The following is a 26,195-nucleotide window of genomic DNA, read 5'->3' as shown; positions in this document are numbered from 1 at the left end:
AGGGAGAAATTTCAATGTAATAGTATTGGGAGACCTTAATGCTAGGGTAGGAAATGATCCAATTGATGGAGTAGTTGGGAAATGTGGAGTTCAAGGAAAGAATCGTAGTGGAGAGTTGATGGTGGAAATGTGTATAGAAAGAGAGTTGATGATAGCAAATACAGTGTTTCGGAAGAAAGTTAAGCATAAGTACACATGGGAGAGGGTGGTGGATGGAAGGGTGGTAGATAGAGTGTTAATGGATTATGTAGTGGTAAATAGGATTATGATAGGAAGAGTTAAGGATGTACATGTGCTAAGGGGAGAGGGTGGGGGAATATCAGATCATTTTTTGGTGGAAGGTAAGTTGAGAGTGGAGGATACTCATAGATGGAGAAAGAGGAAAGGGACAAAAGGTAGGGAGGTGCTTAGAGTGAACTCTTTAAATGAAAAGGAAAAGGAGGAGTACAAGAAGAAGCTGAAGGAGGAGTGGGAGGGAGTGAAGGATAGAGTAGAGCTAGGTGTGGAGGAGGAATGGGGATGGTTCAAGGAGGGAGTCACAAAGTGTGCAAAGATGGTGTGTGGAACAAGAAGGACAGGAGGAAATAGAAGAAAGGGTAGTGAATGGTGGGATGAGGAAACAAAGAAGGTTGTAGAAGAGAAGAAGCGAGCTTTCACAGATTGGTTACAAAATAGGACGAGGGAGTCATATGAGAGGTACAAAGAAAAGAAAAGAGAAGTAAAGCAAAAGGTAAAGGAGGCAAAGAGGAGAGCAGATGTGAAATGGGGTAAGAGTATGACAGAAAATTTTGAAAGTAATAAAAAGATGTTTTGGAAAGAAATTAAGAGAGGAAGAGGAGGCGAATCAAGTAGAGAAGAAAAGGTAAAAGGTGCAGATGGAGAGATGATAATGGAGGAGAAGGCAGTAAGGGGAAGATGGGCAGAATATTTTAGGGAGTTGCTAAATGTGAAGGAGGATAGGAAGGGAAAGATAGTTGCAGTGGGAAATGCTAAGAAAATGAGAGTGAGGAGTGAGGAAAATGGAGGAGAAATAAGGAAGGATGAAGTGAAGGCAGTTGTCAAGATGATGAGAGCAGGTAAGGCACCTGGTCTGGATGGATGCCATGCAGAATGTGTAAAAAAAAAAGGAGGTACAGTGATGGTGGACTGGCTGGTGAGGTTATTCAATGTTTGCTGGAGAGAAGGTAGAGTGCCGGAGGACTGGAGGAGTGCTTGTATAGTTCCACTTTACAAGGGAAAAGGGGACAAGTGTGAGTGTAGTAGTTTCAGAGGGATTAGCTTAAGTGTAGTTGGGAAGGCTTATGGGAGGATCTTGATTGAGAGGATTAGGAGAGGAACAGAGGGAGTAATTGGTGAGGAACAGTGTGGATTTAGGACGGGTAGAGGTTGTGTAGATCAGATCTTTGTGGTAAGACAGATATGTGAGAAAGCTATAGGAAAGGGGAAGGATGTTTTTTGGGCTTTTATGGATCTGGAAAAGGCTTATGATAGGGTAGACAGAGAGGCACTGTGGGAGGTTATGCAGATATACGGGATAGGAGGAAAGTTTCTAGAAGCTGTCAAGAGTTTTTATGAGAGTAGTAGAGCTTGTGTCAGGATTAGAAATGGAGAGAGTGAGTGGTTTGAGGTAAAGGTGGGACTTCGTCAAGGATGCGTTATGTCGCCCTGGCTGTTCAACTTATACATGGATGGGGTAGTGCGAGAGGTAAATGCAAGGGTAGTGGGTCAGGGATTGGAGATGGTTAAGGAAAATGGAGAAAAGTGGGAGGTGAGCCAGCTGTTGTTTGCGGACGACACTGCGCTTGTGGCAGGATCGGAGGAGGGATTGAGGAAGTTGGTGACAGAGTTTGGGAGAGTATGTGATAGAAGAAAGCTAAAGATAAATGTGGGTAAAAGTAAGGTGATGAGATGTACAAGGGGGGAAAGTGGCAGTAGACTGGAAGTGAGCATTAAGGGAGAGCGACTGGAGGAAGTGGATAGTTTTAGATACTTGGGTGCAAATGTGGCAGGAAAAGGTGGAGTGAAGGTGGAGGTAGAATGTAGATTGAGAGAAGCGAGTAAATGCCTTGGTGGATTAAAAAGTGTAATGAGGAATAGACATTTGGGAATGGATGCTAAGAGGAGACTATATGAAGGAGTGATTGTGCCAACAGCACTGTATGGGGCAGAAAGATGAAACATAAGAGAGGAAGAGAGAAGGAGTTTGAATGTGTTTGAGATGAGGTGTCTGAGAAGTATGATAGGGGTTACTAGGCTGGATAGAGTGAGAAATGAGGAGGTGAGGAGGAGAACAGGGGTGGAGAGGGAGTTGGGAGATAGGGTTGATGAAAGAGTATTAGGGTGGTTTGGACACATGGAAAGAATGAGTGAAAAAAGACTAGTAAAAGAGGTATGGAAGGCAGATGTGGAGGGAGTGAACATGAGGGGACGTTCTAGGATGAGGTGGATGGATGGGGTGAAGGGGGCTTTGGGGAAGAGGGGAATGTCTGTTGAGGAAGGACGGGAGAGGACAGAAGACAGGGGTGAATGGAGAATGGTTGTATATGGAGGATGTTGTGATGCATGAGGTGAAATGGGTGGGGGGATGGGGGGTAATGTAGTATGTGTGAGCAAAATTTGACGCAGCCTGAAGGGCTTTCTCCCCGTCTTCTCCTTTTGTGCATGGGGGGATGGAGAGAGAGGGGGGGGTCGCCGATTTGAGGAAGCGGCCTTGCTGTGGATGTGCTGTGTCCTGCGACACTGCTTCTGACCCAGGGCAGTGGACAGGGTGCAGGGATGACCCGTCATCCGGGAGGTGCTAAGATAAGAGGGAGGGTGGAGGGGTGTGGAGTGTATTCAGGGATGGAGTGGGTGGGAATGATTTTATGCCTTTTCCTTTTTGACTACCTCCCTTGTAAGGGGGAAAAAGCCTTGGTATATGCATGTATGTATGTATGTATGTACCTTCAACCTTTTCCTATCAGCAGTTACTGACTACAAAACCAAAGTAAACAGAACACATGAAGATATACTTCCAAGACTTGTTTATGAAAATGTACCACTCTTCAATATCACATAAACTAAAGAAGCAAATACAGGTGCAGTACAAAATCCATATAAATGAAGAAATCTGCAGATCACCGACATCTACATAGCACCACCGACACTTCAAGGATACACACCCCAACTAAAGAACCTGACAAACTGCATAAAGGGTGGAGGCCTAAATTTACGTCAACCTATATACACCACCAGCTGACCAAAGGGGTGACAAATTACTAGGCTAACTTCACAACATGAATATACTAAACTTCAGTGATCTTCCCTAATACAACCAACAATAGGCTTCCCCAGATATTCTAATGTGCCCACCCTTGCTCCATCCACCCTGTATGGGATATTGATTATATGTTTTGTGCAATTAATATCTTAGGAACTTTAGCGACATCCCTATGGACAAAGTCACTCACCATTATTTTATGGTAAGAATCTTCATAGGCCCAGCAGCTGGATCTGATTCAATTCCACCACTTCATCATATAGCATACCCTCTGCCCTCTTCATTCACTAAAAATAATTTACAGAGCAGACATGAACAATCTTTCAGGCTGTCATCTATTCACCCATTTACAATCTCCATATGGTGGAGATATCTTAACAGACCATAATCATACAGCATCATTTCACAAATGGAGACTAATCTCCACTCAAAAGAAAAAGGATGCTTACTCTTAATTTGACTCTTCATCCACAATGAGCTAAGAGGAGAGGAAAACAAACAAGTGATGGACAAGAATGGAATGGGAGGTGGTGGGGCTGCATGCCTTGGCTGGCTGTCTCTCTTATATGAAGGAAGAAGTCTTTGATTTATAGAGGGGAGTGGAGTGTGATAGGGATGGAATGGGTGGGAGTGGTTTTTATGCCTTTGTTTTTTGGCTACCTCCCTTATAAGGGGGAAAAAAGCCTTTGGTATATGTACATATTATTTTCATTTCCATTATCATGCCTTTCTACTGCTGACCTTAAATTTTTCCTTTACCATCTCCATGACTCCATTCTCTGGGATGATACTGCCGCAAAAATTTGTAATACTAATTGTGATGGATGAAATACCGGAAACCAAGTAGACTATACAAGAGTGGCAAACAGGGCAATACCACCATCATCTAACTTATTCCCACACCCTTTTACCTCAAACCCTGAAGAAAACACCAAGAGCTCTCAATAAGAAAATAATAATAGCTAAGACTGCAAAGTTAACAGTCAAAGAACATATTGCCAATCACTACCTTTTTATTCTCATCCATATTTCAACCATGCACATTCAATGACCCAGTTTACTATCAATCTATATACCAAGAGCTTTTTCCCCATTACAAGGGAGGAAGCAAAGTCAAAAGGCACATACTCAATCTATGGACTAAGGACAACCATTTTGTATTTTTCTCCTACAAAAAGTCAAAGCACAAGAGGGTCTAAGAGGAGGACTTTACCTCTAGTCTCCTCATTCCATCCCAATTGGTTGCCCTCTATGACATGCAAGGTGATGTTCTCCACCACCAGTCAGATTTTGAACACAAGACTTTCAACCTTCACGCTAGATCTTATGAAATTAAACAAACTCAGAACAGTTATAGGCATGGTTATCTGGACAGTTGAAAGAAACCCTAATCAGATGGGAGTGGAATGCATGGGGATGAAATGTGTGGGAGTGGAATTATACCTTATGACTTTGACTACATCCCTAGTGAGGGGAAGAAGCCTTTGCTATGTGTATGTACTGAAACAAATTATATAACATCTATATTCAGAAACCAAAATCTTCTCAGAGACATGAGAATGATAAGGAAATACAATATAGACTACCCAACATATGAACAAGATAATTCTAGAATGCAGTTTGTATCTTTCTAAAATTATATTTTGGAGAATATGGGCCCTACAAGTACCTATTCATGGGCTAGCACCATTGTATTATGTAAGTTCATGTTATTACACACATTTAAGTACATATAAAGTAATAAATAACACAAATAAGTAATAAAAAAAATGATCCAGTCATCCATAGACCAATTCTTCCATCCAGGGCCTTCAGCCTCAAAAGCCTGCCTGCTTCCACCTGTAGTGATTACCTCTTCCTCATCATTGTATGTATGTACCACTTTAATTATCTTTGTACACACATACATATACCAATGGCTTTTTCGCCCTTACAAGGGAGGTAGCCAAAAAACAAAGGCTGTGGTACATAGAAGGGAGTGGGTGGGGAATGGGGGGGTTATGAAGTATATGTGAATGATATTTTGACGTAGTCTGAAGGGATTTCTCCCCATCTTCTCTTTTTCTGTATGAGGGGACGGAGATGGAGGGGGTCACCAATTAAATGAAGCAGCCTTGTTGTGGATGTGCTGTGTCTTGCTACATTGCTTCTGACCCAGGGCAGTGGGTGAGATACAGGGATGACCTGTCATCCAGGAGGAGCCAAGAAAAGAGGGAGGGAGGGAGGTAAATGGGAGTGGAGTATGTGGAGATGGAATCATCTTTGTACCACCATCTAGTTCTTTTAATTATCACCAACTTCATTTCCATAAAGATAGCCTGATGCTTTTTAGTACTGCCACTATCATCACTACATGCTTATCACCAGGCATGATGAACAAAGGATGCACTGAATACAGTATTCCGAGATAAAATCATTTCCAGGGTATGACCAAAGCCCAGCACATCTGACTGCATTTGCAAGTAAACAGACAGCACCTGGGCTGTAGTGCTGCACTGCCTGGACAGTGGCACAAACATGAACTATTGGAGGCATTCAACTCAAAATTCTCAGCCTTTGCACCCAAACAAAAATTAACTACAATTTTGTTTGTATCTCTGAATGTTCATAAGTTGGGTGGTGTCTGTAGTGGAAAAATGGGCTACTGGACTGGTGTTGAACTGGCATGGGCACACACCAAGAATGAGAAAGAAAAAGTGTAATGAGTGAGGAAGACTGAAGTCAATGGAATGATCTTGAATGGAAGATCAAGAATTGGATGGATGGAATAAAGGAAGCACTGGGTACAAGAAGAACATCTCTCAAGCAAGAAAATACTAATGCAAAAGACAGGAGTGAATGGAGATAGACTGTACATTGATTATGGAATTGATGCAACCTGAAGAAATATTCTTCTTGTCTGTCCATTTTCTTATTTGTTATGAACATAAGTATGACGGAGACTACAAGAGACCATAAGGCCTACACTAGGCAGTTCTATAGCCACTACCACCTATTATCCCTATCCATAAAATTATCTAATATTCTCTTAAAACAACCAATAATTTCAGTGCTCACTACATAGTTAATAAGTCTATTCTATTCATTAACCATTCTATTGATAAACCAGTGCTTGCCTATTTCCTTCTTGAACCTAAATTTGTCCAATTTAAACCAGTTTGTCCTAAATATGTTCAATTAAAACCAATTCATACAATTAAAACCCATTACTACAAGTCCTACAAGGAGCTAAGAAAAGTGGGAGGGAGGAAGGGAGGAGTGGTGAATGGTAGTGGAGTATGTGGGGATGAAATGGGTGGGAGTGGATTTATGCCTTTGACTTTGGCTACCCACCTTGTAAGGGGGTATGTACTACATCTCCTGCCCTACTATCTTTAATATGATAACCTTGCTTGCATCATCCTTGCTGAAGCCCATGACCTATGAAAGGATGAGGAGGGGATTACCCTATCATGAACCAGTGGGTAAACTAGCTCAAAGGGATTTCTCCTTATCTTCAATGTTACCGCATGAGAGGACAGAGAGGGTGGGTCACTGATTTATTGAAGTGGCCTTGCTGTGGAGGTGCTGTGTCTTGCTGCACTGCTTCCAACCTAGGGCAATGGGCAAGATGCAGAGATGACCCGTCATCCAGGACGAGCCAAGATGAGAGGGAGGGGTAGTGAATTGGGGTGGAATGGGTGGGAGTCAAATTATGCCTTTTGACACCTCTCTTGTATGGGGGAAAAACCCTTGGTATATGTATATATGTAAACCAGCTCTAGCTATCAGGCCCTGCTGTTGAGGTGCTGCAATACCTTCGACCAGAGCAGCGTGGCTCTGTAGAAGGATGACCATTCATCCATGAGGTGATGGGAGAGAAGATGCAAGGATTTTGATGGGTGTGGGATGGGTGTATGCTTTGACACAACCAACCCCTTCTCCATAGGAACAGGCCAATTCTGACCCTTACGGATGTCTCAAAAATCGCTAAAATTGTGACTGCATAAATCTTATGCAGACACTACCTCATATGCAATGTTGGCAGAAATTAACATACAAAGTACTCACTCTCTATCTTAACACCACATATAGTGCACACACACAATTACTTTGTCCTTTAACATAATCATTCTCGTCTGAATTCATGAACTAAAAAACCTATACTTTATGAGAATGATGATGAGGCTATAAATCATGCACAAAAAATTCAAGTACTGTGCAAAATCTGCATGCAGAGGGCAAATGATATGGTAGGGATATAATTAAATGAATACATGTATAGAATATAAAAAAAATAACAAATTAAAGGTGGTGCGGGCAATAAAATCATACATAATAATCTCCCAATTTTTTCTTTCCTATTTTTCATCAAATAGTTTAAGTTTATTATATTACACAACTATATAATACAATCTGGTATTCATACTAACTCTTCTAAGAATAAAAAAAAGAATAAAAAAACAATGATGAAGACCATTATGTATGATTTCTGATTACAAACAAAAACAACAATTAATTCAGCAGGTGCTTCCATGCGTGTTTCCCATGCTCCTGCTAGTCCTTGTTCATGCCACGCAAAAATGGTCATAACTGAGAGCAGAAGAAAGAAACTTTTGGCAAAATACACAAAAAATAGGGTGTCCTGACTTACCACACAGTAACAAAACTGTTCATAATCCTCTGGGGGCATGAACTAAGCCAAAACAGCAAGAATTAGCCATTACATTAAAACAGGAAGGCTTGTGGGCATTCTCACAAGGCTAAGACAAGACAACCTGATAGTTGGCATAAGCTCTTGAGCCCTTTGCTGATGTATGCATTGAATTGGATATGGTTGAGTACCATTTTTGGAAGCATGAAGAAGTAATGAATAATTTTGTGATATACAATTAAGATGTGCAGGAGCTACAACATAAAGTTTTAAGATCAAAGAAGGTTCACCAATGATGCACGAATGACATGACTTGTCCCAAATGCTGCACACAAATGAAAATAACAAGTGTTCCTTAGCGTAACAAAAAACATCCATAAAATTCAGGCAAATGCTCTTAGTATTCCACTACTTCTGTTATTTATATTGTCTTCTCTGAAAAAATATTTTCTTCATCAAAATCTTATTCAAGCCCTATGCAGGTTTTTGTAAATAATAATCTAAAAACTGCAGCACCTATAAAAAGCTTAAGAAAATTAAAAGTAAATTTTCATGTTATAATAAAAATATATAATACTGTGTAATTATAAATGGAAATAAACACAACAAACTTATATAATTTAATAGGCAAGGCATCACTCTCATACTTTATGTTAATTATGTATGCACTAAGTGTGGATGTGGTACAGATGAAAACAAAAAGAAAGTACGGTAATACGTTTGAGAAGAAAAATGGATGTGCTAGTGCTGAGTGAAAGTAAACTGAAAGGGAAATAAGTTCAGTTTGGGAGTATGGCGGGTTGGGTGTCAGCAGTAGGGAGAGGGCAAGGAAAGACTGGCACTGATGGTACATAATAAGATTAGCAAGGGCATGGAGTGAAGTGTCATTGCGGATGATGTGGGTGAAGGTGAGACCAAGATTAAAGATATGGGCCTTTGGGAGTACATATTGCCCTAGTAGTAGTGAGAAAAATGAGCATAAGAAGAAAGAATTTTGGACTGGGAGAAAGTAAATGTAGTTGTGCTGGGGAATATTACTGCTATAGTAGATGAACCACTAAATGGAGTAGTAGGATGGCAGAGCTGAATTACAGAGTAAGAGAAGCAATACAATGAAACATATTATGAGGAATACTCATCTGGGGATGAATGTAAAAAGTTTCTATTAGTGAGTGACTTAACCCACAGCAATGTATGGAGTGGATATGAAGAATATGAAGGATGTAGAAACAAAGAACCAAAACATATTTGAGATGAAGTCTGTATGGTATGTGAAACAAAGATGGATAAAGTGACAAATGTAGAGGTAAGGCAAAGATGGGGGTGAAAGCAAGCTAGCAGGCAGGATAGTGTTGAAATGGTTAGGGCACATGGCAGGAATGAGTGAGGAAAGATTAACAGAAAGAATGTGGAAAGAAGAAGTGGTTGGAATGAACTTATTGGGAAGACCAATGATGTGGTGAAGAGGTCACTGGATGTTAAAGCAGTGTCTACTGAGATTAGAAGAGTGCAAAAAGATGAAAGTGAAAGAAGAGTCGTTGTATATGGATGAAGAAATAAGGTTGTTTTTTTTTAATGACAGCTACGGACAGTTTTTGACAGAGAAAATATCATTTGAGGATAAAGTCTTTACTGACTTACAACATTTACATGGTGATTTCTCTGCCATGTTCTTCTTGTATGCTCTGTAAATTTCTCAAATGGATGAAGGGAAAGTCATCACACAATGAGGTGGTGGGGAGTAAATCAGCTCTGGCTGTTGGGCCCTGCTGTGGAAGCGCTGTGTTTTGCTGCATTGCCTTTGAACCATACAGTGTGGAGGGCGAAAGGGGCGACTCTTCATTTGTGAGGTACCAAGATGAGAGAGTCAACAGATGGTTTGGATATGGGATGAGTGTATGCTTTGACATCTCCACCCCTTACAAGGGGTAAAAGGACTTTTGGTATATGTATGTATGATGTCCTTACTTCCAAAAACTGAACAACTTTCCAGGCTTTAGAGATCATATTCACACAAAAAACAGAAACCCACCATTGCATGCTAGGTAATTGGACATTGCATTGCTATCACATATACATTCTTGCAAAAGAAAGAGAACAACAGTACCTCTTGTATAATAAAAGGAAATTTTAATGGACCTGTTTCAATACTTCCACACAGGATTACGACATGCAAAACAAAAACCTAGAGCACCTCAACCATACTGGACAAAGCACACTATGCAAACTGAGGCACAGCATTTGAACACAAGGTTGAAGAACAATCAGACTAATGAGGCAACACATCCACTCCTCTTCCATCACATTTCAGGATGACAAGTACATCTGCAGGAAATCCTTAATAGAAGTGCTTTTATTTGACATTCTCATTTGATAGTTTTGTCTTATCAGGGAGTTACTTAATTCATCAACATTATAGAAATTTAAAACATGTAAATCAAGATATAATTGTGGAGAAATGGTATAAATTTTACCCTTACTCAAAGAATGCAATCATGCATACAAATATGGGATCAGAATTAGTCAGGTTTGCTGAGATGAACTATTAGTACAGCCTCCTGAGCAGAACAAATTGTTGCTTCACATAAATGATGACCAACAGCAGCAGCAAATATTATCAAGGTTTATCATTTCTCTTAACAAAAATACAGATGTCTTTTTAAACTGAATTAAAAAAAAAAAATCATACACACACCTAGTTTACATACTAGTATGTTTCCACTACAGTAAACATACGAAACACACATTACAAAATAATCTGCCATGCTCTGCTATTGAAATAGGCAATCAACCCCAAGAAAAACAACTTAACATTCTGGAACTGCCTAAAGTTCAACTCCTATACATTCATACCATACCAGAGTTGGTGAGTGAAAAAACATATACATGTTTCTAAATGTGCATTGTGTAACAAAATAAAATAACCTCGTTTGAAACAATCCTTGATCCGGGTTGTGCAATTAGATCAAGGGGCTATTCCAGTAAAAACTTACTTGTTTGCCATTTTTCCTTTGCCATCTGTTGTGCCTCCAGCTAACTTGCGACATCGGAAGTTTTCATAATGAACATTGTTGGTAACGTCCTTTAAGTCTTGCATGTGAGTGCGAATCATCATATCACGTAATGGTATGAAGTCACAATGCTCCAGATTCTCCACTGTTGATATTAAGCATATGTAATTACAGTATACAAATCATTAAACATTAAATAACTTATGGTTTCAAAATAAAACAAGCAAAGAAAATAGTACAAAAAACTAAGTGAAAATTGAGTGGTTGTAAATAGATAAAGAAATGACATGGGCCAAAAGGAAGTTCTTCTTGTCTGTTCCATAAATTTTCTTGAGAGGACTATTTTTCCCTTTACAACGAATCAGTGGGGGTAAACCAGCACCTGCTGTCAAAGAATAGTATGGAAGCACTGTCTCTCACTGGATTATTTTTTATTTGAAAATCATGGCATGGGGAAGAGGATATCCCTTCATTTATTAGATGCTAAGATGGGACGGACAATGAATGGGTTTTGGATAAGAGTATGCTTCAATTTGACCAGCCCCTTATAGGGAGGAAAAGGCCTTTCGCTATAAATATATACCTAGATATAGTGCCATCTTACTTTACATAGTTATACTAATCAAGTTCTACCTATGAACAGTTTGGTAATGCAGCAAGATACAACACTTCTACAGTAGGGTCTGACAGCAAGAACTGGTTTACTCACATCACTTCATTATATGGCAACCCACACACACACACACACACACACCTATTATCCTATCAAAAATGTCACTTAATGTTTATATTCAATTTTCCTGTAGTTCTAATGTGTGTTTCTCAGGACAACAACTAACAAATCTTAGGTGATTACTATTGTATGTATGGCACATACTTACCTTCAACAACACCCCATGGATACCGTCTTCCCCGCACTTTCTTCCCCTCAACTTCTATCGTTGTATTAGAACCTACGACAGCAAAAGGTACCCGCTGCTTAAATTTAGCATTACTGCTGTCTCTATCATCCTCTGGAAACTCGTAGATCTTGATTTTGTGCTGTGCTATCTCATTAAGCACCTGAGGGGAGAAAATTAAAATTAAGCACCATTTGAGAACAAAAGACAAATCTCTAAAAAATCTATATCTTTGGTATGTGTAGCAAATACCAGTACGAGTAAACAACAATATGTTCTACAAAGGTCTACCAGACTAGTCCAGTTCCCAGGATTTGGACTATAAATGCTTAGAAAATCATAGGAGTTACTATTCTGAGGAAAAATTGGCCAAGTGAGGAAGAAAGGATGGGGAAAAAGACTATACACAGGAACAAAAAGGTAAATTTGTCACAGGTTGGAATATACCAAGGATACAGGGCAGAAAATCAAGGTGTCAAAGATGGACAATGAAGATGAGATATACACAAGGTAAAGAGGTAACAGAAAGAGAAATGAGAAATAATGACAAGATGATACAAAGGAGTTTTAGTAGATATAGAGGAATGAGAAGAGGAGGAGTAAGAGAAAGAGCAGGAAGACAAAAAATGAGAAGAGAATGAGGGAGGAGAAGAAGAAAGAGGAGGAGAAGAAGGTCTCACATTAACTGGAGATGACAAGCTAATTGAAAAAAAAAAAAGACAAATGAAACTATACAGTACAGTATGTTAAAACAAAGGTAATGTTAGTACAAGACCTCAAGTACGGGATTAAAGAATAATGACCTGTTTCTTTAGGTGTTGGCACTCATCAGGGGTGAGTGTGTCTGCCTTCGCAATGACAGGGATGATGTTCACTTTGTCGTGCAGTCGCCGCATAAACTCAATATCGAGTGGCTTGAGTCCATGGCCTGACGGTGTTATGAAGTATAGGCAGCAATGTACCTGTAATGAACAGACATGAAGACAGTTCATATTAATTTGATGTTACTCATATTCACACATGAGACTGAAAACAAAATTTTTAAATTAATTCACTTGCCTCAATGTGCACAAACTGTCCAATACCACACAAAATATTTCCTTCTTCTCCCACCATCACTGAACTCAACTATGACAAATTCTATTACTTCATGAAAGCTAAACATTCTTCATAACACCTGCAATAGGCACAATACTCACTCTACTGTCTGCAATAACCTTTCTGTTGACCCTCGACTCAGCATTGAGGTAGTCCTCGTACTTAGTTTCTATAAAATCTATTATTGGTTGCCAGCTGTAAACCAGAAAAATATTATATTCCATTTCTCTCATGACAAATCACAAAGGTCATGCTTGCACACTTTAATCACAACTGCCTTTCTCTCTCTCTCTCTCTCTTTTTTTTTTTATATTCTACACTGAATGTAACACAAAGAAATTGGACAAGTACTGAACAAATAATCATGATGTTTTTTAAATCATACTTCACAAAAGTAGCCTAGAATGGGGTAATGGCATGCAGTCTTTTGGGACTTTGGGCATCCCAATGAAAAAGGTATTTAGCTATGTAAGAGACAAATCTGCACTCACTGAGGAATGTTGAGCTATATACTGTATATATTTTTACTTTAACTTTTATTGTTCCTAATTTTTGTTGCCTCCTTGAATCTGTCTTTTATTACTGAATATTTACACTGATTTTGGTAAAGGTAACTTCATTCTCTTCCTATATATCAAGTAAATCAATACACATTTCTAAGTATGACTCCTAAGATTTACTGAAACAAATCTTAGTTGGACTGTATATTAATATACATGTACTAAAAACAACAAAAGTTCTCACCAATCACTGTTGTCTACGGCATCACCAAAACCTGGTGTGTCAACAACGGTAAGCATTAAATTGACACCGTTTTCCTTAAGAAGCACCTTCGTTGTATCCACCTATAAAAAATATCACAACGACAATTATGAATAGATCCTATTATATACAGGGTGGTCCAAAAGTAGGTGGACAGTAAATTATAACATTTAAGGTTACATATACAAAAGTAGATGGACAGTAAATGGTAACATTTATATATTGAAACTGAATAATTGTAGTTATAAAAATTTATATAATATAGTAAATATCATTGTTATAATGAATACCATTGTAATCATATAACCGAAACACAAAACCTATTCTACATACTGTCCATCTCATTTTGGACTACCCTGTATGTGTATGCTGTAACTACATACTGCATACACATATACATAGATATTCATCCACACTTCATCTATTTTTCATAGTTGAAAAAATGCCAAGTTTCAAATTATTATTCATGGGTTAAAAATAATCAAACAAAAATCCAACATGACATCATACAGGATTTTTTGTTTCCGCACTCCTGTCTTTCATTTTTTTGTCTTGCTTCCTCCACATTCACTTCTTTGTAAAGCAATCATACGCCTCTCTTTTTGTGACTTGTATACCACTTCTAACATTACTTTTTATACTGTCCTTGACACTTATCAACACCATCTTAAAACATTCTATTCTATTACCCAGCAAACCCTACATCAAATACTGTAGTTTTGTGTGCCCCAACAGTAGTCTACATATACAGATAGTTGTCTATAACACCCCTTTTAACCTTTAGATATTATGTACAAGCTGTGAATAAGTTATCAAAACATTTCAGGAAACAGTATCGACTAATTTTTGCATGCTTCCTGTATCTAAACGGAAATGGGCTACTTTCTGCTCCTATTGTTCTGAATTCTTCCTCCATTCTACCATCTGGTGTTCCATGCATCTCAAGTATACTTTTGAAGCACACACACAAACACACACGACTCGACGGCGCAGTGGTAGCGTTCGCGGACGCCACTACGGCGGTCCGAGTTCGAATCCCGCCTAGAGCTGAATTATTTTCATTATCGCCGCGCTGCGAGTCGTTACTCCAACTCTCGTGGGCGGGGAGTTTTGTGTGTGTGTGTGTGTGTGTGTGTGTGTGTGTGTGTGTGTGTGTGTGTGTGTGTGTGTGTGTGTGTGTGTGTGTGTGTGTATTTACCTAGTTGTATTTTGCAGGAAGGGGAGCTATGATCGTGGTGTGTGTGTGTGTGTGTGTGTGTGTGTGTGTGTGTGTGTGTGTGTGTGTGTGTGTGTGTGTGTATTCACCTCCTCGGATCTGCTGCAGTCTCTGTCGAGACAGCCAGACACCACCCTACGGCAGTGAGCTCAGAGCTCATTATTTGCCGATCTCTGGGTATGTCTGAGACCACTCACACACCACACACCGGGACAGCAAGGTCACAACTCCTTGACTAACGTCCCGTACCTACTCACTGCTAGGTGAACAGGGGTTACACGTGAAAGGAGACAAACCCAACTTATCTCCGCCCGGCCGAGGAATCGAACCCCGGTTCTCTGGCTTGTGAGGCCAGTGCTTTACCACATGTGTGTGTGTGTGTGTGTGTGTGTGTGTGTGTGTGTGTGTGTGTGTGTGTGTGTGTGCGCGCGCGTATTTACCTAGTTGTATTTTGCGGGAAGGGGAGCTATGCTCGTAGTGTGTGTGTGTGTGTGTGTGTGTGTGTGTGTGTGTGTGTGTGTGTGTGTGTGTGTAAGGTGCATTACCCAAGGATCGGTCATGAGCTCTGATCTCTCTTCCGGGAGGGTAATAGCTATCGATCACGAGTACAACACGTGATCCAAAAACTGGTGAATCACACACACACACACGCATTGTATCTCTAAAGGGTAAATTCCTACAAGAAGTTAAGGCATAAGAGGGTCTGGGAAGAGTTGTTTTACACACACACACACACACACACACACACACACACACACACACACACACACACACACACACACACACACACACACACACACAACAATAATAAATAAATACATGAAAATGAAAATAAAAATAAAACAACGTACCTGCACTGTCTTTTTGACGCGGTGAGACGGGCCGGGATAATCCGCCGAGTAGACCTCCGAGAGGAACATGGAATTGATCATCGTGCTCTTCCCGAGGCCACTCTCGCCTGCAAATCAAAGAAAACGGGTTCAGTTTTTTTTCTTAGCACCAACTCTGCAGACATTGCCTTGCACAGAAACCTTTCTGTACAGAGTAATTCCCTCACAAGCATGAGCAAAACGCAATTTTGTTTTTTCGTTGTTCTAACCGTAGTATATTTGTACATTTTCTCTAAGCTTCTCAATGACGGCTTACTGGTCAAAATTTCCCAAAGGATAACAATCCTATCGATTTTTTTTCGGTCACATTTATGTCTAAACTAGATATGCTACGGGATTATATTTCCAATATCCCTGTAATAGTATTTTTATACCATTCGTCTTTCCTAGTCTTTTCCTTTCAGATCTTCTAACCTCGTATAATCCAGTTACGTAAATACATGTGAACCCCCCCCCACACACACACACGAGGACACGGAAAGAAAATCAAGAAAAACAGTTATAGAAGAGACCTGGAAAATAACAGCTTTCCCCACAGGGTAATAGACGTTTGGAACAAGTTAGATGAGAAAGTGGTGTGTGCAAAAACAATACACGAATTTAAAAACAGTCTAGATAAAACGAGATATGAAGACGGGACACTACGAGCATAGCTCCCCTTCCCGTAAAATACAACTAGGTAAACACACACACACACACACACACACACACACACACACACACACACACACACACACACACACACACACAATGTTCACCTGTTCAAACAACCACTCCAAAAAAGCACAATATATTTTCAAAAACTCGAACCAAGTGTCACATTATCCTTTTATTTCGCTCAGAAGTGGACCCCGATCTGATCAAGGTACCGATCGATCACTCAGATCTCGTGATCGGTCAAGCCTTCGATCATGCCAAAGTTCGTCCATCAGAGAACTAAACCGATTCCTGCTTGGTTGATTGCTTCAACAACGTCAACGAAGAGCGGAACGGTATTGAAGGCGTTAAAAAGACGTTCCCATCGTTCACTGCCTCCGTCTTGAGCCGACTACGCCCTTCTCCTTTCACTTTCTCCCCGTTCCCGGCTCCCTCTGCTCTTCCTTCGGTCGTCTCGGTCGTCTCGCTCTCTCACTCCCCACACACTTACCTCTTTTCAACATATTTTAGGAGACTTTAAGGACTTTGCTTACCTAAGGGGGGGGGGCGGGTTTCGATCGATACGGGATTCCGATCGAATCTGCCCCCCCCTTAAATAAAATTCCAAAGAATTAAACAGAATAAAATATGTAAACAATGTCACCGGAGCGAAGATCTTCATCGCTATCAATGCAACACTTCCGGTGTTTTCGTTGCACTGCAACAACAGGCGCGGGAAAAGTCGTTCAATGTTCTCGTCTTATGACAATTGTCATTATTACTATTATCATAATTATCATCATCATCATCATCATCATCATTATTATTATTCAAAAACACCATGACAGGAAGGAGCCTTTATTAACACGACGTTTCGCTTGTCACTCCTTTATCAAGTACAAGTACAGCACCATTATCATTATTTGGAGAACACTGCAAGCCGTTACTATCCCCATTCAGTACGGGATGGGTAGTATTTACGTGTCGTAAAGTTACAGTACTGCCCATAGATGTGTGCATGAGCTCTCATCCCAGAGGGTAATAGGTGTCGATCACAAATAAAGTACGTGATCAAAGACAATTTCGAATCATACATACATACACACACACGTCATTGTAACAAACTGAAGACCATGGATATGATGGAAAACATGTATAGAAGCATTAGTTCCTGGAATAGCTTAAAACAAATTCCAAACCAAAACAATAAACAAGCTAATGTGATTACAGTAAAAGACGGGACCCACGAGTATAGGTCTTTTTCTGTACATTACAAGTGAGTTAAGACAACCAGCTAAATATATACAAACTGCATGCATGCACGCACCCACACACACATACACACAAACACAAACACACACCGTTGGCGCGGTGGTAGAGTTCCCGGCTGCCACTACGGAGGTCCGGGTTCGAATCCTGCCCAGGGCTGAAATAATTTCAGTATTGTGGGCGGAGAGTTGTGTGTGTGCGCGTAATGTAGCATTACCCATAGATCAGTCATATATGAGCTCTGGGCTCTCTTCCGGGAGGGAAATAGATGATCACGAGTTAAACACGTGATCCAAAAAGACCATGGCGAATCACAGACCGGTGGTAGAGTTCCCGCCTGCCACTACGGCGGTCCGGGTTCGAATCCCGCCCAGGGCTGAAATAATTTCAGTATCGCTGCGCTGCGAGTCGTTACTCCAACTTGCGTGGGCGGGGAGGTGTGTGTGTGTGTGTGTGTGTGTGTGTGTGTGCGTGTGTGTAAGGTCACAGCATTACCCATAGATCGGTCATATATGAGCTCTGAGCTCTCTTCCGGGAGAGAAATAGCTGTCGATCACTAGTCCAACACATGATCCAAGACCATGGGGAATCACACACACTCTTTCGACTGAGGATCATTCTGGTGACCACACGAGCATCTAATTCCGGTATCGTCAGGTGTTTTTATACATCTGAAGAAACTCCCCGTCGACATCAAAGGTTTTATTTTTTTTTTTCATTATTATTACTATTATCATTTTAGTTCCTGAGACCCAAAGAGCCGCTCCTCGTGATGCAAATCGTCGAGGGCGACGACGAATCCGATGCATTTCCTTCTGGCTGACGCCAGGCGATTTCATTCAGCCGAGGGAAAAACCTTGATCCTCCCGGATCAGTTACCGAAAAAGTGTCAAAACAATGAATGGCGACGGTCATGTCAAAATTAACCCAAGATGTGTCCGCAATGTAAATAGCCTGTTTTTCCTTGGCTCGCGCGGACGTGGCATTGGTACTGGCTTGGTAATGGTTTGGTAATGGCGTAGTTTTCGGTAATGGTAATCCGCGCGCTGTCCTATCGTTCCTTCGACCTTGGGATCTTGAGGAGTAAAGCAAAATATAACAAAGGTCTTCGACGATGAGCGGTTCCTTCTATTCCTTCGACGACTACGCAAGCGTGGAGGGGCACTAACCCTCCAGCCTCGCCCCGACGAAGTTCCCTTGCCTGGGCTTCGCCGGGTCTGAGGATTCCGCTCTGCTAGGGACGGGGGATGCCTCCTACCTTACATACTCAATAGGCATATTATCCCTTTCCTGTCGCTTCCTCGCGCATGGTTCGCCATCTCCAGAGGTCGTCGTTGCCGGATCACCGTCGCAAAAGGTCTCGAAGGAAGGGGTGCCCGGTCTTCTCGGTCGAAGCAGCTTCTGCCGGGCACGGTCGTCCCGAGGTCAGAGCGCACAGGTCTACTCGCCTCGGCCTCAGGCGGCGACGACGCAGATGAGGAGAATGCAAGAGCCACAATGCAGACACGCACACACGTAACATATGTACGACATATATGCATATATGCACATGCGCAATATATGCACGACATACACACACACACACGGCTCGAAGGCGCAATGGTAGCATTCGCAACCGCTAATCCAGTGGTCCGAATTCGAATCCCGCCCAGGGCAGAAATAACTTCAGTATCGTTGCACTTCCAGTCGGTACTCCAACTCTTATGGGCAAGGAGTTTGTGTGTGTGTGTGTGTGTGTGTGTGTGTGTGTGTATGTGTGTAATGTCACAGCATTACCCATAGATCGGTCATACACTCATACATGAGCTCTGAGCTCTCATCCGGAGAGTAATAGCTGAAGATCACGAATCCAACACGTGGTACAAGATCATGGTGAATAACATGCACACTCGCATATAATCCACACTCACGATAAGGAATCCAATGAAGTTGAAAGACGTGATAGAAGGCAATAAATACATAAATAAATAAAATGAATAAATGAATAAGAAAAAAAAAATCCACTCAAACTACGAACAATATAAGTGCTTCAGTGTCAGTGTCGTCAAGCAAGCGGCACCAAAGCGGGAACGGTCACTTTCACCACATGACCACGGAAGATTTTTCCTTACACGACTACAACAAACTCTTATCAAATGCACCCAGGCCTGCTATCGTCACAATACCAGCCTCATGTGGTTATGTAGGCACTGCAGTTACTAACCACAGTGCAGCACACTGCCTCGGTGACGAGTCTTGTCCCACTGACTGTCTATTCGCTAACGCCAAACAACTTTATTCATTTGATATATGTATGTATGTATGTATATATATATATATATATATATATATATATATATATATATATATATATATATATATATTATTCGCTAACGCCAAACAACTTTATTCATTTGATATATATATATATATATATATATATATATATATATATATATATATATTCATTCCTGTCGAGTTCAGTCTGGCTAACTATGGCCACACGACTCCATTCAGCTAAGAGAAACTTTATTACACAATGGGCTCGTTCTTCATCATTAAATGTGACTCACGTCCACCCAAAGAACTTGTTTATGATGATGTTCCTGCTGTGTCTCTTATAAAGATGAATTGACACACAAGCCTTTCTCCCATCTCGACGTAATTACATCCATCACCATCGCCACCTTTCCCTCCCACCATTCCTCATTTACTTCGTCTTCCTTCGCTTGCACCATTCCCCACCAAACTACAATTACTTGATGACTGGCTGGATGATACTCTTTCAATACAATCCTCGTCTTCTATTAGGTTCTGCGAACGTTGACCCCAATTCTCCATTTACCTGGAAGGGTCGTTCCTTGTACTCGTTTTCCATCCCACCCTAACCTCGAGTTTCCCCACCCCCCATCTTAACATGACCCACCCCCGTTCCCTTCGATTCCTGAACCTTTCAACACTGTGGCGTGGTTTCAGATGTCTTTATTCTGGCAAAACCCGGATGAACTTATTAAGCGCAGAATTGAACTGGGAAAGAGATGGTGGTCTTCAAGACAGGAGACTGTTACGAAACCTTTCCCGATCTCTGAACCCCTTGTAGTCAGGTTTATGCAATCCATCACCCCCTAACATCTGGTTAAAGAGAAACTAGATGCTACATGACTACAAAGAACATCTTTTTCCTACATCCCATATTCACATCTAGAAAAAGAGGCCATTCGTTTAGTCCATGTGAAATAACACCAACTACGAATTCTGCCAAGACGTGAAAATTTATGTTTATTTACAAAGCCTCAGCTGTTGGAGCTGTGATCTACGACTGTGCTGAAGCAACGAAGAGACTATGTAACATTACCACCGAATGATGGCGTGGTTACCACCACCATGACTAGACGCACCAGTCACGTTCCAGACATCGTTACTGGATTTTGGTTGCAACATCTTTACCAGATCATTATGCCTCGTGTAGAAAACGAAACCTTTTGCTTTCCTTTCCGGTTTATAGGTACGTTTTGCTTGATGCGATTATGGGTCAACGATGATCCTTCATGGGTCAACGATGATCGTCAAACGAGAGTCTAGAGCACTAATTCTTTGTTTTGAACAATAATCGCACCAAGGATAACGTACCTAAACAATACAGCCTAGGCAGATTACCCACGTGGTACTGACCCCTCTGGAGTACCCTTGTGACCTCCGTTCTGAAAATGTTTCTACCTTTCCTTCAATATTTTTTTCTAATAAGAAATTTACAATGTCCTTTATGCTAAGGCCGTCTCGTTCTGACAAAACCATTCCCAAAACAAAACACCAATTAATCATTGCTTTCACATCAAGTTACAAAATCCATCGACTACAACCCAGGTACTAGCACATCCAAGACAAAGCGCACAAAACTAGCCACAATCCTCAGTAAATATAATGGTACGACACTAGTCAATGGATGAATTGGATTCCGAACCTAGGAATGGTTTTCGTCCAACGCTCGAGGATTTGGATTGGAATTCAAGCCTAGGGACGCCCAACTTACATGCATACATACATACATACATACATACACACACACACACACACATATATATATATATATATATATATATATACACACACACAACTTATTCAGTAATAAGAGATAAAATGTTTTATAGTATAAAATTATCTTGAAATAGAAGATAAACTTTATGGAATGCACATCATAACAACAACCAAACTGTCGTTTGAATACTGCTTTTTTCTCATGCGTGAAGACTCTTCTCCCCATTTGCTTGATATCTACACTTTTCGCCGTGATGGAGTGAAATACTAAAGTTATGCATACTCCAACAGAAAATATATGACCACAAGAGGCGCTTTGGGATGTGAGGTATCCCGACTATATTAAGAAATAATAATATAATCTCTCTCACTGCGTCAGCCTTTTAATTACCACTTTCTATGAATGACAAATATCTTCTGCCTAGTGTATGGTAATGTAATGTGTGTGTGTGTGTGTGTGTGTGTGTGTGTGTGTGTGTGTGTGTGTGTGTGTTCACCATGGTTTTGGATCACGTGTTGGATTCGTGATAGACAGCTATTTCCCTCCCGGAAGAGAACTCAGAGCTCATATGACCGATCTATGGGTAATGCTACCTTACACGCGCGCACACACACACACAACTTCCCGCCCACGAGTTGGAGTAACGACCCGCAGCGCAGCGATACTGAAATTATTTCAGTCTTGGGCGGGATTCGAACCCGGACCACCGTAGTGACAGCCGGGAACTCTACCACTGCGCCACTAGTCATGTGTGAGTGTGTGTGCGTGTGTATAAGGTACGCAAAGATCTTCAAATATGCATTTTTGAGAGATCCCGAGTTGTTCAAGGTTATTTGGGATAAAATATTTGAGAAAGTGGCATAGGCACTGGCTCTGCCAATGAGATTCTTCGTTCTGGATAGAGGGTGGAGCTTGCTGTAGTTCCTTCTACGTGACTGGTGGGAATTTCTCTACAAGGTAAGGCTGTAACCACTTGTTATAAGATGAACGAATGCATAAGATGGACAGCAAGCTTTTCGTTGACTAGTGTAACCGTCGTGTAAACTGCCACTGCTCTAACTAACAACTGGATTGCACGAGAGAGCACGAAGAAGTGTCTGGAAAAGGACTGCAGGAACGGGAGAGCAAACGTTAAAGAAATTGTGACAATTGCTCAAGGGGAGCCCATGGCCGGATATAGGGCCAATAGGGCCGCGGCCTAGGGCCCCTAAATGTATTTAGGGGCCCCACGCCAACTTCACTGCAATAGTATAAGGACTTTTTTGTGTATCGTGATAAAAGAAAACGAGTAATCAGCTGACTATGATCGAGCGCCGAGCGGCACTGTGACCGTAAACAAACTCCGAGGTGGTGGTGGCTGACAACACGTTTCATGAAAACTGGGACGATATTTTTTTTTTTTTTTTTTGGGGGGGGGAGCCCTGACAAGGCCCCGCAACATGTAAATCCGGTCGCGGAGGAGCCCATCACAGCGTATCTGACGAAGGGGCGGGCGTGAAGTCAATTGTTGTGTCGGAGACAAGAAAAGAAAAGAAAAAAAAAAAAAAAGTGTTCAGGATGTGCTCGAGAGGGTGACAAGAAGAAGAGAGAAGAAAGTGTACGATGTTATCACGTGGCGGCGGCCAGGGCGTTGGCGGTGGTTGCAAACAGGAACGAACAACGATCACAAATGGCGGGCTGGAGGGAAAGTGGGAGAGTGGGCGTGTAAATGGGAGAGAGCGAATGGGCGTGTAAATGGGAGTTGGGGTGGACATGTATTATGGCGTGAGGTATGGTTATGTGAGTGTACTGTTGTGTGTATGGGAGGATGTGTTGTCTGAATGTCAATTACCTGCATGGAACGCAAAACAGGCGGATGGGGAAGACGAGAAGGAGAGGCAAAGACGCAAAACCAATGCAAAGACAATATAAAGAATATATACATTCTAAAAAAAAAGAAGAAGAAAAAATAAAAGAAAACGTAGAATACACAAGGCTAAAGAAAACGGCCCGTGCCCTTCCGACTACCCTCCCTCCCCCCGGACCAATTTCAGTGGAAAATAAATAAAGTAATTCATTCTATCTTTATTCTATCCTATTCGCTGTGTCCTGTCACCTCCTCTTTTCATAGATATCTACTTCTTCCCTACACAGCAATTCTGTCTACTGCTTAGATTTGTCTCCTTTCTTTCCAGACACCCAGACCCAAACCAGTTATGGTCTTTAGCAGTCTCCCCGTACCAGTTATGTCCCACCCCCACCCCCAAAATGTCGGGATAAAGTGTACCAGACAAAAATGATAACATGAATATTTGGTGTTCTTTGCTCATTTTCCCTCCATCCATCTTCTTTCCTTCCTTCTGATGAATCTCAATTTCTAATTCCTCTATTCAGGTTACCTGAAATCCAAATCTCGTCTATACTTCCATACTTCACCTTTCCTATCTATCCTCACATTTATTTTTGCGTCAATTTTTTCTCTTTCCCGCGTTAATATCTTCTCGTCTATTGTCCTGTCTAAATTGCCATTCCCGTTCGGAAATGAACGTGTCACCTACATTCTATTCATCTGTGGCCTTGAGAAGACGACACAAAAGCAAACTATTAACAGTTTCACAAGCATACATTGACTTAGTCCAACGATAAAGCTAATAGGAAGCCAGGAAGGAACGAACGTTGAATTATGACGTCATGTCGTCGTCGTTTCTTCCTCCGTCGAGTTTGAATAATTTCTCTGACGAGATGTTAGAACTATGAACAGGAAACATAGGGCACAGTTAGACATCTATTTAATTATTCAAGAATGCAACGATTCCGCCCCACTCTCAAAGAATTAACATGAAATAGCGACCAAACTCTACATATTCATTCTACAACACTGCACAATGCAATTACTCGTACATTTTTTTTTAAATTCAGAGACGAGAGAAGCATTCCTGGTGAAAATACACACTGAAATGGAGAGTAAATGTAACACCGTTTGTACTTTCAACATGATACATGTACTTTAGCAGCAAAAATAATCAAATAAATAAATAATAACTAAATAAAATAAAATCAATTAAATAACAGTAGTTCAGACGCCAGTCAATTATATTTAGTTGAGGAGGGGAGGGGACGGGAGGGGAGAGTAGTTCGGTGTGGGCGTAGGCGTGAGCGGACAGGCGGGAGGAAAGATGCGGGTGGCTGCAGCGGAGATGGGCGTGGTGCCTCGCGTGCATGGTGTGGGCGTGCGTATGTCGTGGGCGTGTGGGTGTGCCTGGCTGCCGGCCGGCCTGAGCCATGCACTTTAAAGCCTCTTTTCCCTTGGTCAGTGCGGAGCCGAAATCATTTCAGTATCGCTGCGCTGCGGGTCGTTACTCCAACTCTCGTGGGCGGGGAGTTGTGTGTGTGTGTGTGTGCAAGGTCACAGCTTTACCCATAGATCTGTCATATATGAGCTCTGAGCTCTCTTCCGGGAGGGAAATAGCTGTCGATCACGAATCCAACACGCGATCCAAGACCATGGTGAATCACACACGCGCACACAAGTTAAAAAATCTCAACCCGTTCGATAGAAGCGTCTTCTATAACTATTTTGTCATCCGCCAGGGCATTTTATTCAGAAAAGAGGAACCACCCCAACCTTCAACAGCCATTGGGTAACTGAAGTACATTTTGAATGCACGCACGACTACGATATTCCTTTCCTTATCTCCCTCCCTCTGGACAAAAGGGAAGTTCGGTTTTGGAAAGAATAAAACAAACACAAACACACACACACACACACACACACACACACACACACACACCAGAGTGTAGAACTACATTTTCACAAATTGGCAGCAGAACGGACAATTCTCAGAGTACTGCTACGAGCGGGCAACTGATGAGAATTGGAGGAAATAAAATAAATAAATAAATAAATAAATAAATAAATAAATAAAATTAAATATGGCAAGAGACGGGACGACAACGAACGCAAACAATAGAAGGTCGAATGAAAAACTGGGGAAGAAAAACGAGAAATGAAAGACGGGTGTGGGTACCAATGATAGACGACAGGGAGGATGGGATGGAGGAGGAAGAAGGGGAAAATAGGATGGAAGAGGAAAAGAGGAGGAGGAGGAGGAGAATGGGCATGTGGGGCGTGGGAGGGACGAGGTGTAGGAGGGGAGCGAGGGGAAGAGGGGGAGATGAGGGGAGGGAAGAGGAGGGAGAGATGAGGGGAGGGAAAAGAGGAGGGGAGGGGAGGAAAGAGGAGGGGAGGAAAGAGGAGGGGAGGGAGGAGGGGAGGGAAGCGGAAGGGAGGGAAGAGGAGGGGAGGGAAGAGGAGGGGAGGGAAGAGGAGGGGAGGGGAGAGGAGGGGAGGGGAGAGGAGAAGAGGGGAGGGGAGAGGAGGGGAGGGGAGAGGAGGGATACGGGGAATATAGATGAGGCGTGTAGTGGGAAGGAGACAAGGGGAAGGAGGAAAAGTGGGGAAAAGGGGAAAAGGGGGGAAGGGGAGAGGCGTGTGTGAGCTGAGACAAACATGGAGGGCGAGAAGGCA

The 26,195-nt window shown here is 41.7% G+C and overlaps 1 protein-coding gene across 13 annotated transcripts in view; it reads right to left on the bottom strand.

Annotated features, from left to right (window-relative positions):
- pnut (septin 7-like protein pnut) overlaps window positions 1–26,195 on the bottom strand; it is a 579,804-nt gene that overhangs the window by 29,931 nt on the left and 523,678 nt on the right. For 10 of the 13 annotated variants that reach the window (XM_076190980.1, XM_076190979.1, XM_076190985.1 and 7 more), the window contains 7 exons: window positions 15,730–15,836; window positions 13,645–13,745; window positions 13,002–13,095; window positions 12,606–12,764; window positions 11,785–11,965; window positions 10,886–11,048; window positions 7,893–7,934 (listed from right to left, as the gene is read on the bottom strand). In XM_076190980.1, coding sequence (XP_076047095.1) covers window positions 7,893–7,934; window positions 10,886–11,048; window positions 11,785–11,965; window positions 12,606–12,764; window positions 13,002–13,095; window positions 13,645–13,745; window positions 15,730–15,836 — 847 coding nt within the window. The remainder of the gene's footprint in view (window positions 1–7,892; window positions 7,935–10,885; window positions 11,049–11,784; window positions 11,966–12,605; window positions 12,765–13,001; window positions 13,096–13,644; window positions 13,746–15,729; window positions 15,837–26,195) is intronic. The other 3 variants (XR_012966748.1, XM_076190984.1, XM_076190982.1) reach the window with 1 other exon arrangement.

Source organism: Oratosquilla oratoria, chromosome 9 (genome assembly GCF_046742065.1).
Source record: "Oratosquilla oratoria isolate Oo_2021 chromosome 9, ASM4674206v1, whole genome shotgun sequence".
NCBI classification, from domain to species: domain Eukaryota; kingdom Metazoa; phylum Arthropoda; class Malacostraca; order Stomatopoda; family Squillidae; genus Oratosquilla; species Oratosquilla oratoria.
Note: the sequence above shows the minus strand (reverse complement) of the source record. Positions and strands in the feature narration are given on the sequence as shown.